The sequence below is a fragment of the Perissodus microlepis genome, chromosome 6, assembly GCF_051167445.1.
Source record: "Perissodus microlepis isolate ML-2025 ecotype Zambia chromosome 6, ASM5116744v1, whole genome shotgun sequence".
In the NCBI taxonomy this organism is placed as follows: domain Eukaryota; kingdom Metazoa; phylum Chordata; class Actinopteri; order Cichliformes; family Cichlidae; genus Perissodus; species Perissodus microlepis.
In genome coordinates, this window is record NC_140466.1 from 22,172,440 (window position 1) to 22,189,865 (window position 17,426).

Consider the following 17,426-nt stretch of genomic DNA (forward strand, 5'->3'; position numbering starts at 1 on the left):
CATCTTCTGATAACACACCGTGTCACAAAGCTCAAATCATCTCAAACTGCGTTTTTTAACATGATGAAGAGTTCACAGTACTCAAATGGCCTCCACAGTCACCACATCTCAATCCAACAGAGCACCTTTGGTTTCTAGCAAGGTGTAGATAATAAAGTGGCCTGTGAAACCGTGATCTTTCTGTTTTAAAGGATTTTCTACTACAGTCATATCTTAACATCTTACTAGGATATGATTTTATTCTAAAATGACAAAAAAAAATTATTTTAAAAAAATGAGCCAGTACAATTTAAAGCAGTTTTTATTGATGACAACAAAATGAGTGAAAATGAGCAGTAAAACATTTCCATCTATTGCAGTCATCAGAGAAGGCTGATCATGTTTTGGGAAAGTTATTTGTGTTTTTTGTTGTTGTTGTTTTTCCAGCAACAGAATTAATTTCGTCTCAAGCAAATCGGATGAAGTTCATGGATCAGCCGGCGGTCAAAAAATAAAAGGAAAACAAAGATTACAAAGACAAACGGCACACTTAATTGCCCAGTTAAGTGTTGAGGTAATGTGTAAAATACTGTTCAGATGAATGGGCAGAATACAATCAATCACACATAAAATATGTACAGAGAGGTACATGAACACTCAGACACCATTTCTCTATTGCACACTATGATAAACTGGGGTAACTGCAAGAGAGGATACTTGATTTAAATAAAACAAACAAAACAAAAGTGAATGAGAAAGTACCTTCCATTTTCAAAACAATGAAACAACTACAGGATCATAACTCGAACCAAAAGGAGTCACTGGAGTACGCTTGGCACCTCTAATCTGCAGGTTTAGAGGGCAACAAAAGGGCTCTGCAACAACCTCAGCAGGCCAACTTCAAAATAAAGCAACTGATGTACTGATGGGTGTGCGCGTGAAATCGGCAAATAAAAGCAAAACTAAAGCAAATCAATTAAAAATGTTTCAAAATAGATGAGCGTAAGGTCATATCGGTAACCTAAAAAACACTTGAATGTAGCTGAATCAGGTTCGATCTTTTCCCCTTCCCAACATGAAGAGATATGACAGATGAGAAACCGTATGTCTGTTCACTTATAGAAGTTCGTAAAAGTATCGCTTATCGTGTTTCCGAAATCACCTTCCCAATGAAACCGACACGTAAGCGAAGAGTTCCTTTTTAGTAGCCCATCAGAAGGCGCCGACGGGCAGGCCGACCGCCGTCGCTCCCTACACAACCGACGACCGGCCGGCCGATAAAAGGGGGGAAAAAAGTGCATCATAAAATACTGAGAGATAGCTGAACATTAAAAACAACACTCTTATAATAAACATCTGAAATATCTTCTTTTTTTTTTAAATCCTGTTTTGTTTTTCACTAGTGCAACAACAGACGGGTTGAAATAAAGATTATTAACCTGCAGGCAATCAAAGCTCTTTAAACATCGAATAATTTTCTCGCCACAGTAGCAGAACAGTAAAGAAGGCAACTCAATGACTGATGCGTGAACACAAACATGCCAACAGTATTACACATCGCTCTTTTTTTATAGAAATAAATAGCTGATTATTAACTTTAACCTCTTCTTAAATAATTTCCATCTCTATATGACTCTGATGCACATTTAATATAAAGTATCTAGCACACAACTGCAATTTCAACACTACTGTTATACATAATATAATTCTCTCTGCTCGTCTGTCGCCAACCTTTGGAGAGAAAACGCTTACAGAGTGAACACCTGTAAACTTCAACTTTGCCACTCGTTAGTATGACCTTAATATTATATAACATCAAAGGTTGGTCATTTTTGTTGCTTTTTTTTTTTTTAAGCAAACATTATGTACAGAGTAGCTGATAACCAAGGCAGGATTGTCTAAAACTAAAAAAATAAAATAAAATCAACAAGTGCTTTTGTGTTTTCTCTATTGTGTCAGCAAACCTTTACACCATTCCCCACATTTCCTTCACCTGCACCCAGCAAACAATCTGTGACCAGTGTGGGATAATAAATATGCGGTACTGGAAGAACACAGAGAAATGGACATCCAAGACTGTTCCCGAATTGTCGTCACAACAATTTGCAGTTATACAAGTCTGCGTACGCATATCTGACTGTGAAGCAGAGCGGCTAAGAGCTTTGTTTATCTGGGAATTTTAAAGAGCTCACGTGACAGACACCCACACAGGGCTCCTTGAAAATGTCAACCTGCTCTGCTCTGCTGCTGTTCCGCCCACAAATGATGCAGCCTGGCGTGGCGACGCAGGGCCGTCGGGCGAATAAGGTGTGTAAAGTGACAGAGTAGAAGAAGAAGTGATGTTCTGCACGTCTCTTGATTAATTTTGAAACTTGTTACAGAACTGTGCTCGTGATTTGTTTACAGCGAGGGACCTGCTATGCTTTCCATTCATACTGCTCCTCATAATCCCCGTGAACCAAAAGCTAAGGCTTCAAACTACATGTTTGGTTTCTGAAAGTTTATCAGGCTACAGATGACATTTTTATGATGTCACCGAGAGAGCGGAAATCCTTGGTACGGTCATCTGAGGCAGATAACTGTGAGCACAGAATCTCCACCCACCTCTCACGTGACTTTCTGAATCTTTCTGAAGGCTTATTTTGCTTAGATTAAGCAAAATAAGGAATTACTTTTGTCTGTGAATCATGCAAAGCTACCTAGTAGAGCCCAAGAATAAAAATATGGCGCTCTTTACCCTCAGCACCCAACCGGTCGCAGCAGATGGCTGCCCCTCCCTGAGCCTGGTTCTGCCGGAGGTTTCTTCCCTTTAAACGGGAGTTTTTCCTTCCCACTGTTGCCAGGTTCTTGCTCACTGGTAGGCGGGGGTGTCATGATTGTTGGGGTTTCTTTCCAATATTGTGGTTCCTTCTTTACTCCACAATATTAAGCGCCTTGAGGCGAATGTTTTTGGGAATATAAATAAAATTGAATTGAAATGAGCACAATAGGTCCCCTTTAAAAGTGATTGTGAGCTCCGTTTAGAGATTTAGTATTGCACTTCCATAAAGTCAGGGAACTCATTAGAGAGACATTTAAAATTCAGTGCAGCAGAATTTTGGTCCATAGAATCATCAAGTTTCAAAAACTATAAAAAATAAATAAATAAAACAGTCCATCGCAGCACTCCGAAATACAGTTTTTTGGTAACCACCTACATCTTTTTACACCCACAGTTCAGATCCCAGGTTTTCTGTTAGAAATGTGAGATAACCACCAGATCACAATTTCTATTTTCTCAGACAGGACAACGCTCCTGCAGAGCCTCAGCATATATTAAGATACTGTTTTCACAGGCTGTGTTACTGTGTGTATCTGTGTGTGTATACGGGTGATCTGGCTGTATAAAAATCACTGGCGCTCCTCCCTTTTAAGCTATTTGCAGCACAGAAGAGTGAACACAGTAAGTTTAACTACTGCAGGTATTGCTACTCATACTTCTTGAGGATTTCCAAAACATACACTAAACTGTAGTCAGGTCGCTTTTCCAATTTTAAAGGTGACACCGAAGACCTGATCCCTTATGTCTGCAAAATAGTAAAAGGTGATCCTTGTTCCATGCTGCAAAGGGTACAAAGTGTCACATAACGCCAGCTGCACGTCAGCGCTGCATCTGCATGGAATCACCAGCAGAGGGAGGCAGAGTACGTTAATGTTAAATGAATACAAATGAGGGATCGCACAAGAGCTTTGGCCACGAGAAGCTCCGTGAACGGGAATGGCACTGATTCAGGTGGCAAACGAAGAAAGTCGGATGACGTCCGAACTCTACGACACCTGCATACACCTGGAGACTTTGTCCCATATGAAACACAACGCCTTAAATTCACACACATTTAAATCAAACGTCAACACTGCTTTTGATTTTAGTGATCAAACACTTGGTCCCCCTTTCCCCCTCGTTAATGGCACATTGGAGAAAACGCTCACTGGAATGAGGACACTGTTACGAATGGCACCGGTAACGTCAGGTATTAAATCCTGCTGTCTGGGATGAAAAGGCCCAAATATTTAAAAACACAAGATTTGTGACCTTGTTTGTTTTTGTTTTTTTTTAAACATATGGAAACAGAGGATGTTAGAGAAGAGGAGGCAAAATGCATCACTGCCAGGCAGTGTTTAGAAGACTGAAGGTCTGTGTGTGTTTGTGTTTGTGTGTGTGGCTGTCCTTTGCGCTCTGTCCACGGAACCCGGAGCTGGTGCAGCATATTTCTGTTCTGGGTGGAAGCAGTAAGTGTTCAAAGTCATCCATTGTCCAGTTTCAATGTACAGGCTTGATCCAGTACTTTGTCACAATTTCCATTTATGTGTTTAAGTCATCCACGCAGACACAAACACAACGTGAACTTGAATAAGAGAAGTCACATTTGCCTGTGATCATGTTCTGCAGCCCGTCAGCCCATCAGCTGTTGGTGTTAGTCTACATTGAGCACTGTGTGGATGCGGACAGCTAAAAAGCGCTGTCGTGTGGCTTTAAGTGTTGCAATAAAAGGGATCTGCTCTGTGCAATGACACAAACCACTTTTTTGAATGGAAAAAGCAAAAAGGTTACTGCAAAGGAAAATTTAGAGTAAGCTGTTGCGTTTCTTGAGTTTGTCAAGTTTAAAACAAGCCCCCCTTTCTGATACATAGTGCCGCTGCAAGTCAAACTGGCTAACCGATATTAACGAGATAACTGTATCAAGTTTTTCTGTCTTAGATTTGTACTTTAGCAAAATGCACACTGAGCCCTCGATACTACTTCTTCACGATGCTGCAGACGCATTCAACTCCAGGAACAGCTGGGTCTTTTTGATTGGCTGGAGCCGTGATGGCACCCTCTCCAAGGCTTGAGGAACCTGCACAAAAGACGTTAGCAGAGACTGTCTGCTTTCACGTGGAGGATTTTGGAGAAGCCGGGTCTCTTCTTTAGAGCCTGAAAGTAAAAGAGAGTGCGATATCATAATCTCGTTTCCTGTAGAGACACACGGTGTGTATGACTTATCTCTAAATACCTGCAAGCCAAATAGTCTATCCTCTATAAATCTCCATCTTGTCATGCTCTTTTATTTTTGTACAGATGCACCTTTTTTGCCCTTTATGCTTCACCCTTACACGACTTGTTTGACAAAACAGATGATTCACTTTGATGTTTCTTTCTCCACAGCAATCGTGAGGAAGGAGGGATAAAAGTGAATCAGAGCTGTTTGCACCTTTTGGAGAGAAAAGAAAAAAATACCTCAAACTAAAATAATCTCTTGATTCTACAGCTTTGTGTGTGTGTGTGTGTGTGTGTGTGTGTGTGTGTGTGTGTGTGTGTGTGTGTGTGTGTGTGTGTGTGTGTGTGTGTGTGTGTGTGTGTGTTAAGCTTCAACAACAGCCAAAGCATCTTGGCAGCATAGCGGCAGCACATCCACAACAAACCACCACTGGGGCTTTGAGGACTGAGTCATGGTCTAATGGTATGCAACTGTGATAAAGATAGATGCACTGTGCCCACTTAACAACTATTGACCTAACTCTTAGTCATGTGTATACAGGACCTTTGTTACCAGATACAGTAACTACAATGTCAGACATTAACATTGCACAGTCGACCTTTGATGAATGAATGGCTGTTACTTTAGTAAAATAGTAACTGCTCATTCAGGAAGACTCATAACGGGGGCTGACAAAGAGTGGGGGGTGTATACAGGGAGTGCAGAATTATTAGGCAAATGAGTATTTTGTCCACATCATCCTCTTCATGCATGTTGTCTTACTCCAAGCTGTATAGGCTCGAAAGCCTACTACCAATTAAGCATATTAGGTGATGTGCATCTCTGTAATGAGAAGGGGTGTGGTCTAATGACATCAACACCCTATATCAGGTGTGCATAATTATTAGGCAACTTCCTTTCCTTTGGCAAAATGGATCAAAAGACGGACTTGACAGGCTCAGAAAAGTCAAAAATAGTGAGATATCTTGCAGAGGGATGCAGCAGTCTCAAAATTGCAAAGCTTCTGAAGCGTGATCATCGAACAATCAGGCGTTTCATTCAAAATAGTCAACAGGGTCGCAAGAAGCGTGTGGAAAAACCAAGGTGCAAAATAACTGCCCATGAACTGAGAAAAGTCAAGCGTGCAGCTGCCAAGATGCCACTTGCCACCAGTTTGGCCATATTTCAGAGCTGCAACATCACTGGAGTGCCCAAAAGCACAAGGTGTGCAATACTCAGAGACATGGCCAAGGTAAGAAAGGCTGAAAGACGACCACCACTGAACAAGACACACAAGCTGAAACGTCAAGACTGGGCCAAGAAATATCTCAAGACTGGTTTTTCTAAGGTTTTATGGACTGATGAAATGAGAGTGAGTCTTGATGGGCCAGATGGATGGGCCCGTGGCTGGATTGGTAAAGGGCAGAGAGCTCCAGTCCGACTCAGACGCCAGCAAGGTGGAGGTGGAGTACTGGTTTGGGCTGGTATCATCAAAGATGAGCTTGTGGGGCCTTTTCGGGTTGAGGATGGAGTCAAGCTCAACTCCCAGTCCTACTGCCAGTTTCTGGAAGACACCTTCTTCAAGCAGTGGTACAGGAAGAAGTCTGCATCCTTCAAGAAAAACATGATTTTCATGCAGGACAATGCTCCATCACACGCGTCCAAGTACTCCACAGCGTGGCTGGCAAGAAAGGGTATAAAAGAAGAAAAACTAATGACATGGCCTCCTTGTTCACCTGATCTGAACCCCATTGAGAACCTGTGGTCCATCATCAAATGTGAGATTTACAAGGAGGGAAAACAGTACACCTCTCTGAACAGTGTCTGGGAGGCTGTGGTTGCTGCTGCACGCAATGTTGATGGTGAACAGATCAAAACACTGACAGAATCCATGGATGGCAGGCTTTTGACTGTCCTTGCAAAGAAAGGTGGCTATATTGGTCGCTGATTTGTTTTTGTTTTGTTTTTGAATGTCAGAAATGTATATTTGTGAATGTGGAGATGTTATATTGGTTTCACTGGTAAAAAGAAATAATTGAAATGGGTATATATTTGTTTTTTGTTAAGTTGCCTAATAATTATGCACAGTAATAGTCACCTGCACACACAGATATCCCCCTAAAATAGCTCAAACTAAAAACAAACTAAAAACTACTTCCAAAAACATTCAGCTTTGATATTGATGAGTTTTTTGGGTTCATTGAGAACATGGTTGTTGTTCAATAATAAAATTATTCCTCAAAAATACAACTTGCCTAATAATTCTGCACTCCCTGTATAAGAAGGAGTTATGTTTCCAAATTACAAATCATATTCACTCCTACATAAAAGTTACACTAACAAACAATAATACAAACTGATACTGTACAGTTATTTAAACAAAAACGTCTTGCTCTCATTGGCTAAACTCTTTTTATTTATTCTGGATGTTTGACAGAACAGCACTAAGTCAGCTGTGATAGTCAGTTTTGCCTGAGAGGAAAACGACAACAGCAGAAGAACACAGAGATGCAAAACAACAGCGAGATAAGGTGGCGCCACCTTGGCACATTTTCTGGTGCTTGTGGTTTGTTTGACAGTCACATTGTGTTTGGCTGCATGTTTTTAGAAGGAAATAACACAGAATAAAGTTTCCATCAGTAGCAGGCTCGACCTCCTTTGGCCTTCAAAACTGCCTTAATTCTTCAAGGTGCTGGTGTGATGATATGCCCATACTGACATGACACCATCACACAGCTGCTGCAGACTTGTCAGCTGCACGTCCATGATGTGAATCCCCTATGCCACTGCATCCTAAAGTTCCTCTACTGGATTGAGATCTGCTGACTGTGGAGGTCATTTGACTACAGTGAACTCAGTGTTACGTTCAAGAAACCAGTTTGAGATGGCACCCTGTGTGGTGTTCTGCTGTTGTAGTTGCGCTTCTGCACACCTCATGGTTGCCTTCCTATCAGCTCAAAGTAGTCCGGTCATTCTCCTCTAACCTCTGACATCAACAAGGTATCTTCACTGTAGGAGCTGCTGCTCACTGGATACTTCCTACTTTCCAGACCATCTCTGTAAACTGCAGAGATGGTTGTGTGGGGATGTTTGAGTAAAAAAGCAGTTTCTGAAATACTCAGACCAGCTCGCCTGGCTCAAACAGCGGTCAGCATCTAAAGTCACTAAAATCACCTCGGTGTGAACTTCCACAGGTCACCTCAATCATGCACTGCATTTTCTAAAAATGGGAAATTTAATTTTAACTGAGAGGTTAGCAGGCAGGTTTGGGTTTCTGTTGGTTTCCTCCTCTTGAGTAATGAATGCCTGTAACTTGATTTTGTCTGTGAACAGTACTGGATGTCTCATCAGTTGAAAAACTGGTGTATCAAACTATGTATGTGAAGTGTGGGTGGACTGTGAGACACAAAGGTGCTGTTACCTGGAGCTTGTTAACCATCTCATCAAACAGTTTTCTAGCTTCTGGGCTGTTCGGGTCCTCAAAGTAATCTTCTATACCGATCTGAACCACAATGGATTTGAGGTTGCGGCAAACACCTACATAAATGGAAGGAGCGTTAACACACATAAGTAACAACACCGGCAGTAATGTAACAGCAAAAACATGACTCTGCTTAGAGTTCTGCTTTAATATTATTGACTACACAGCCACACTAGTTAACTGCAAAGCTACTTAGCCTGATTTATTTATTTATTTCAAACTCACTGTTGAAGTGGAGCAGGGCTTTCGGGGTGACTGGTGTGGAGGTGAGCACCAGCATCTCGAGGCCCTTCAAGCCCTCTCTGCAAACCTCTGCTGCCACCTCCTGGTTGATTTCACTCACATGGTCCAACTCTAACACCTGCAGGCGCATGCAGTTCCTCGCTGCACAGAGAGGGAGGATTTCAAAATAAAACACAGCAGAGGTTACTGCAGGACACAAAGACTCACTTATATTTTTAGGAGCTGTAGCAGAAATGCAGGTCTTTTAAACTAAATAATGTCAGGACAACAAAGAATGGACAAGACTCATTTGGATAAAAACATCAAATACAAGAAAAGACACAAAGTAATTAGATCAGTGAAGCTCAAACTCTAATTTGTAATCGCTAAGGAGTGGAATTATTATTCTAGTTTACCCAATGAGGCCAGTCCCTGAATCCCACACCCAGCACCGCCCACACCAAGAGCACGGAGGTGCGGCCAGCATCTTCCAATGGTCTGCAGACATCGGTTACTGAAGCGAGCGGGTTGTTGGCTGAAGGGAAAAGACTGGGTTTGAAATGTTCATTGATTTGTTTGCAATCCTATATTTTAACAGAGTTTCTGGGTATGAGATGGCGTGTGTTACCATGGATGTAATGGCGCCACCTGTAGGGATATAATGTCTCTACATCCAGCTCCAAGGGCCCAGATAACCTCCTGACCAACTGGATCTGTGGCACTCCTGAAATAGAATAAATATGCACAAATAACCAAATTGCACGCAATATTATACAGATTAGAGCATGACTTCGGGATAAAAAGCAGGATAGTTTCTATTTGTTTTTATAAAGCGGTCTGAGTGTACGTTATTTCACAAAAGACAGGACCTGGATGTCAGTGTGAGAGTCTACCTGTATGTTACAGCCTGAAGGGCTCGGCAGTAGCAGCTGGCCAGCCAAAGGGAGCGATCAGTCAGCAGGTTGGGGCAGTGTGAAATCTTCAGTATCAGCAGGTTACTTCCTGTGGCCTTTAACAACGCCTCTAGACCCTCCTCCAGACAGCCACTTAGACAGAGATTTAAGGGAAGGTCAACAGAAAAAGACAGAAGGTGATTTTTTTGCCTTTTGACACTCCAAAAGTACCATTTATAGAAAATAACAAAAAAGGGTCCACTAACATTTGCAGCATATCCAAGTTGTATCAGCGTAACCTGGGAGCACCTACTTAACTCTAATTCGTTTCCTTCACTCCACGTTCCACTCGTCCACTCATATCAAATATCTACTTTTCTACTTCCAGGAAATCATAACTGATCTTTTACATGCCGAGCATAATCAGGCAGCACGGAAATGTCAGTATTCATCAATTATCCTTCTCCTGGTAGCTTCCGCTTATCAATCACTCTTTGAGGAGTCATTTGGTATGTCACTTAGTTTGACAGTTTGCACAGCAATGCTTAATAAAGCCAAAACAACACACACTGCAGTAACAGGTGTGAATGAGCCACTAGGCAGGGATTTGAAAAGAGGAACTGAGCTTATCGGTCGAGCAGCGAGCTCCAGGGCTTTTTATCACATGGCCTGCTTGAGGTTGTCACCATGAGCTCTCATGTTAAACTGTCCAACAGTGAAAAATAAGCATACTAAAAGTCAGATTTTTGGTTTTTGTAGCTGAAGTTTTTTTTAACAACTCATCCATTTTTGAGTTAAGATTTAAAGCTCTGAATTATTTTACCACGGATAGTTCAAGTCATTCAACTGCACCTCTCCACTGCGTCTCTGAGAGCTTTTAATACAGTCCATAGCTTGCTGACATTAGCTGATAGCTTAGCATTCCACCCTCTTGTCTGAAGGTGAAACTAAGTTAGCAACAACATCAAAACGCGAATCCACAAAGCAGTGGAAGACACTGTGGTGGGAGTGACCACATTTTACATGCAGTCTTTGGCAGCTATATGTTGGATGTGTGCCTCACCGTGTGCTTTTCAGGTAATCCTCCTTGGTTTCCTTCTTGCCCCGCTGTCTTGGTTTAAGGTTTTGCAGGATCAGAGAGTGCGTCTGAGTGCACCACTGAGACATTGTGCTAAGAAACTGAGAAAAAAAAATACATGTACAAAGGAAATACAACTTAAATAATAACAGTAAGCACATGGTTATCTTGACTGTTACATATATCACAATATCTTCATGTTCACTAAGCACCTTGGAAGAGATGCGAGCGTTCTCTAACAGCACTCTGGTCCACACGGCTGGGTGGCGGGCCACAAACTTCCAATTGCGGCAGACCTCGGCAGCTCTCAGCAGCGTCTTAGTATCCAGGTAGGTGAAGATACAAAAGAGGGCAGCACGTATCTTCAGGATCTCTGGACTGATCACCTCATTGGATTTGGAAGGACTCTTTTCATGTCTGCATGGCTTGCTGTAGACGCCTTCAGACCGACCTGTGGGAATAGAAGAGTCTTTAATCCAGTTCCTAATCGTACTAGATTAACAAAATTATTGTGCAAATACAGTACTGTGCAAAAATCTTGAGCCAACACTCATTTCTTTATATTTTGCTTTGAAGAAGCCAGACTTTGTCTTTTTTTTTTTTAAAGAAAGTGGTCTTAAACAATAGTTCAATAGCTTTCTAAACATCTGCTTGTTCACTCACTCTTTCAGAGGAATGTTTGGGGGGGTTGTGTGTTAAACCACTTAGCACTGACCTATGAATCAGTCAAGCATACGAAAGCACCCTAGTCAAGGGAGGAACCGTGCTGTGTTTGCAACTTAGTAAAGCACCCATTTCTTTAGTTGAATCTAAGAAAAATACCAAAGATTACACTTTGACAAGCATCAAATATTATTTTTGCAACAACAAGGTGACTCCCAAAGATCTATTAGCCAAAAATTTGGAACATCTTGGGGTATGGTGTACTTTCAAAACATAATGAGGAAGCTGGACATGTGGAGGAAATAACTATTTAGCATAGATTAACAATTAACAGTATCTGAAAGTCAAATCCTTAAGATATAGGGAAGAAATCCAGCAAAGGGCTGACAGTTCACTGAAGCATTGTCAGAAATCTTGTTTCAGGCTACATTTACACTGTGGGGTTTTGTCAAAACCGAGGGAATTATGAACACAGACAAGAACCATTTTGATTTTTGACAATACTTTACCTTCAAAGAAGCACTTTGAAAGTCTTTTAAGAAGCCTGAAGAACTATTCCTAATTTTTTTTAAACACTATTTCAACACAGCCTGAACCTAAGAAGGTTCAGGCTGTGTTGAAAAATAAAGGCGGCCAGGTTAAACTCTGACTTTCAAGGTCAGTAAAGTTACACACACTGTGTTTTTGCCCTGTATGCTGCATTTCCATGTATGCTTGCACATTTCAATAAATCACTGCAACTGTTTCCCGTTTTTCTAACAAAACGTAAAAGACATGATGGGTGAGTTGAGACTCTTACTTTAAATCCTCTTTAAAAAAAGAAAAAAAACATTCTGTCACACGGTGGCGCCAACTTTCTGAAGGACACTAATTAACATTGCTCTTTTTTCACCTTCTCATCTTTTCATTCTGTGGATTTTTATCTATCGGCTGACATCATGCGTCCATTCCTCTTAGCAAGATTGCTCCGAGATGACTCATTTCGTCTTTGGCCTTGGAAGGCGTCCGCTCGAAACCAACAGCGCTACGAACCATTGCTTACACTCTCACTGTTCCTCGTTCACACTCTCTCTTTATCTCTCTCTCTCTCACACACACACACACACACACACACACGCACGCACACACGCACCACCTACGCTCAAGATTGCCAAGTGAACTAAAAAAAAAAAAAAGAAGCCAAACTGTGTGTTGCATGCTGGGAAAACAACTCTGTCTTTGCTTGTAGATACATAAACCTCCATCACAACCTGGCAGAGACTCTCCCGATAAGAAGGACTACGTCAGAGCAGAGGGATGCCAGTAACATGATGAGAGGAATCTTTTGTGTTAATGGGGCCGTTATAGCAGTTTACACGAATTCGTCAGAGATTTGGCCCAGTTTTGCTTCTTCGCAGACCGGCCCAGTCCAACTGGTATTTAAAATCCCAACAGCAGGTGGAAAAGATGGAGGGGCCACAGCAGTGAGTTCAAAGATCTTGGCATTACAAGAAGTTAAGAGAGAAATGCACAATCTGTGGTGGATTTCAGTTGTGCAAGAAAGACTAGCTGCCTAGCTTGGCTGAGCACAAAACCTAGTATGAGGGGAGGAACTGAGACAATATGACAGACAAATATCGCAACGCACAAAGGCACACAGAGGAAGAACAGCAGAGTCACCTGCAGCAATGTTTGACTTGATTTTCTCAGCATCTACAACAGAAATGCTGGCAAAACATCTCATTAAAAGGGACTCGAGATTTTAAATTGTGTTGGATAACATTAGCCTGTGAGCCTGCTAGAAATATTTATAGACCCTAAACTTTGTGCGTTTATCTTGTCCCTCGTTGCTTCATTTATTTTGTTTATCGGAAGCAAACGTAAAGAAGCTGCATTTAGCTCCAACACTGCAGATGGAGCCATCTTCCTGATGACCCCTGATGCACCACAACTGAACTGAAGCTGTGTACCTGCACCGCAAACACAATAAGCATATGTGTGGTCCAATATTAGAGTTTTTAATCATTTGTACCTATTGTCATGTTATTTATTGATTTAAATACAATTTATTTAACTTTGTTTTCTCAGATGGTATAGATTTTTTCCTTGTCTTGCATGAATATCACACGAGACCTGCAGCAGATAAAAGGCCTCAATGATAAACCCCAATCAGTTTGTAGAACGAGCTTCGGCCACTGACGCAGCTCCTGCAATATTACATTACAGCAAGCTGACCCAGATCTACATCTGTCACTTCTATTATGGGACTCATTTCAAGACCTCGACTCTGAATCCTGGCTCCCAGATATTAAATTGTAGGGAGTTTGTCGGATTTACAGGATGGAGATTTCTACTCATTTTCCTGCACTTGACAAACAAGCACCAACATGTGGGACCTGAAAATCAAGCCAACAAAGTACTAAAAAATGCAGGTCCTACAGTGAGTTAATCCCCTTAGACTTTTAATGTAAAATATCAATCCAACTTCACAGCAGAATTTAATATGTTAACAGAAAGTGGATACAGGCTAGGCTGCCATCTGTCTGCGAGGGCAGCTAGAGACGCTGATCAGCATCAAATAACAGTAAACTGGAGGCTATCCAAGAAGGCTGTGCTAGTTTTGATGAACAAAACACATTTTTTTCTTATTTATATGTTACTCAGAACGATTAGCAGGTAAATGTATCTGTGCACCCAGAAGTTTGTCAATGCAGCTTGAAAACAAGCTAGCTAGGCAGATCCAGTAGCAGCCCTCCACCGTCACCATCTGACTCTGGAAAAAAACACATCTGGCAAAAACAAGATGAGAATGGCCACAATACTAAACAGCCAACAACTCTGGCTTCAACAACCGCAGTTCAGAAATCGATGGGTGACCTGTCACCGTGGCTACGCCCATCTGTTACCCATATGTCTACATTAACAACTTTCCAAAGAGCCCTTACCGGCGTTGGGGCGGTATGCTGCTCTGCTGTGAGAATAGGGCGCAGCAGACTGCTGGACTTCCGCCACAGCCCTCCTCTCTTGCTCCCACATCTCCACTTCAGACTCGGTGGTTCGGGAACCCACATCAGATACGTCTCCCTCCTCGCCTTCAGTGCTGTTCCTGTAAGGTCGCCGCTGCCAGTTCTGGATAGCCTGTTTACGAAGACCCCAGTTTCTCGAGCCGCATCCGGGTGAGCGTTCGTAACCCCCCTCATTCAACCGGCACTGCATGTGATAGTACTGAGCTTCAGGACAGTCCTCCATGGGATGCATCTCAACGCTATCACTGTCGTAACCTCCAGAGCCTTGCGAGACAGACTTGATCCTCCCTGATGCTCTGCAGAAAAAAATACAAGGGAGGGTAATATACATGAGTTTGTTTTTATTGAATTGTCTAACATATAGATGACCCATCTTACATCTAATAACAAGACATACTGTGGTAATAATTTTGAACAAATACAAACATAATGATTCACATACATATAGCAGATATTATAGAAAATAGCTTTGCTGGCTTTCATGCAGAGACCTAATTATCAAACCAATCTGTTAAAAATGAAGCTAGAGACCAATTGGTCCAAAAGTAACTAACAGTGTCTACAAAAAAAGCTTACAATTGAAATGCAACGTAAATATGACAAGTTGTGGGAGTCTTTTGGTTGTTTTTTACGGGAGCTAGTTAGTTCAGTCTTAGTTTTTTTGCACATTTGTCACACATGTTTCAGATCATCAGACAAATGTAAAGAACCCAGAACTAAAGAAGTACAGTCCTCACTTGTCTCACTTAAGGTCAGAGTTCACGATTTAACAATAAGAAAGAGGCTGTGCAAAAATGGCATCCGTGCACTATTGACCAAAATGTCCGGCCATCAGGTCACACCGTGAAGCTCAAGAAACACTTGGGTTATGAAGCAGGACAATGATCCAAAACATACCAGCAGGTTCTGGAGGAGCCTCGTCGAAGTTTGGACTTAAATCTGATTGAGATGCTTTGGTATGACCTGAAACAGGCTGCTCATGTGCAAAAATCCTCCACTGTGGCTGAATTACAACAATTCTGCAAACAAGAGTGGGCCAAAATTCCTCCACAGCCGTGTGAAAGACTCATTGCCAGTTATCACAAACCCTTGATTGTAGTTCTTGCTGCCAAAGATGGCACAACCAGTTATTAGGTTTAGAAATCAACGACTTTTTCAGACAGGTAGGCTTGGATAACATTTATTTCCCTAAATAAATGAAATCACAATCTAAAAACTGGATTTTGCATTCATTCAGGTTATCTTTGTATAATAATGTATAATACAACTTTGCGTGTAAGAGTAACAAATTTGCAAAACAACTAAGATACCATGACAGCATAAATAGTAAATAGCAGTTGAAACTGCGACCCCATTCAGGCCTTCCCCGTGCGGATGCTGAATTTAAGTCGACCAATTTAATGGCACATTCAAACATACAATTGCTACACACAAAAGTCTCAAATACACAAAAGACTTCACTGTTGTAGCTACTTTAAATTCATTAGCTACATGTTCATGTTCTTCTGATCAGTAAAGGCCTGAGGGCATTGCTAACAGAGACTAATATCCTCAGAGGTCCATTGAAGACAACATGAGTGCTGCTATAGAGTACGACAGAACAGGTAAGCTAGTGTCACCAACGAGGAAGAGCCGCACTTCAGGTTACTTATTGTCAAATCAGGGTGACTTTTGTGAATACGAGCTAATACAGTCCTTAAAATAACCTCCCAGCTACCTCAAGCAATAAGCAGTTACAGTTATCAGCCTTTCAAAAGTAGGACATTTTTCTTTTTCTCTCTTTCTTCCATCTCAGTGCTTCTTTTTCTCAGCATAACAAGGAGAGCAAAAACGTCTCCATGCATCATTTTAGGAATGAAAGTGTAAGAGAATCACAGGTAATACAGCAGATGGCACTAACCAGAAATTCCAAGTCAGGATGCGCCAAAGTAGAAATCCATAAAATGCCACAAACATCAATTTATATTCTCTAAAATTAAAATGATGATCTCACTTTATCGTTTAAACAACAAAACTGGGACAAACCTGGACTAAACTGCAGTCTAACAAGCTGTTTGTAAAGCTGCAACATCATCAACATGACAGACTGCACCAATATTAAAATCAATAAATACCTATAATGTGAAATGAATATATATGAATATATATATATATATATATATATATATATATATATATATATATATATATATATATATATATATATATATATATATATATATATATAAAATAAGAGACTATGAGTAAGAATTGGTAATTTCAGAGTCCACATAGCATCAAACAGTAAATAATAAACAGCTCAACAAGCAGCTCCCTTCTGTCTCATCTTACAAAAATAACTAACAAGTAAATCAATATGAGAAGACTTGCACCAAGAACGTGACACCGTTACATCTGTACAGTATAACAGGTTTTCTTGGACGACACTACATACAAAAAACAGCAGTAATAATAGATAAATAACAGAGAACTCTGCATACATGGTGGTAAAGAGCTACATAATACTGCACCAGCAGTCGTGACAGCTGCATCCACCGAACTGAGGATGAAAACTGCAGCAAGTCTGAACACAGTCAACCTCTTAGCTGCAACCCCTCCAGCTCACTGACAGACAGTGGTCCCACTGGTAGAGATACTGGTACATGATAACACAGTTAACACTATGAATGCTACCAGTAGTATCACAGACTCCAATGAGCTCTTTAATGCCACTGCAAGGAGAAGGAACTATCCAGACTAAAGTCTCTCAAGAAAGCCCAGAGAGACTTGAGTTGCTAACAGAGGTTGATAGAGAAGTGCAAGAAGATATCTATCAGTGAGTCCCAGAGAGACAGAAGCCAAGAGTATGAATACTGTACCCTTCTCCAAATCGAGACAACAGGACACATGAATGAGTCAGCCAGAGCTGAGACTGAGCAAAAGTGAAAAGACATAACACAACATCAATGCTAAGAGTCTGGTGGGCCTCGAAGTAGATGTCAAAAACACAGAGACAGACATTCGGCAGACTGACTGGTTAACACTGGTTAACAAAACACTCCTGATGGTCAAGGATTCGTACAAGGGTAAAACACTAGTGAATTTCTAGGTCCTGAGCAGAGTAGACAA

General features: G+C 41.3%; 1 protein-coding gene across 4 annotated transcripts in view; it reads right to left on the reverse strand.

Moving 5' to 3' along the window:
• Nucleotides 1-283: 283 nt before the first annotated feature.
• Nucleotides 284-17,426, reverse strand: part of fbxo41 (F-box protein 41) — a 67,793-nt gene continuing 50,650 nt past the window's right edge. For all 4 annotated transcript variants that reach the window (XM_084931490.1, XM_084931493.1, XM_084931491.1 and 1 more), the window contains exons 6-14: nt 14,238-14,614; nt 10,863-11,101; nt 10,636-10,751; nt 9,573-9,725; nt 9,308-9,403; nt 9,096-9,214; nt 8,683-8,841; nt 8,398-8,513; nt 284-4,933 (exon numbers count right to left, since the gene is read on the reverse strand). In XM_084931490.1, coding sequence (XP_084787616.1) covers nt 4,871-4,933; nt 8,398-8,513; nt 8,683-8,841; nt 9,096-9,214; nt 9,308-9,403; nt 9,573-9,725; nt 10,636-10,751; nt 10,863-11,101; nt 14,238-14,614 — 1,438 coding nt within the window. In that variant the 3' untranslated portion in view covers nt 284-4,870. The remainder of the gene's footprint in view (nt 4,934-8,397; nt 8,514-8,682; nt 8,842-9,095; nt 9,215-9,307; nt 9,404-9,572; nt 9,726-10,635; nt 10,752-10,862; nt 11,102-14,237; nt 14,615-17,426) is intronic.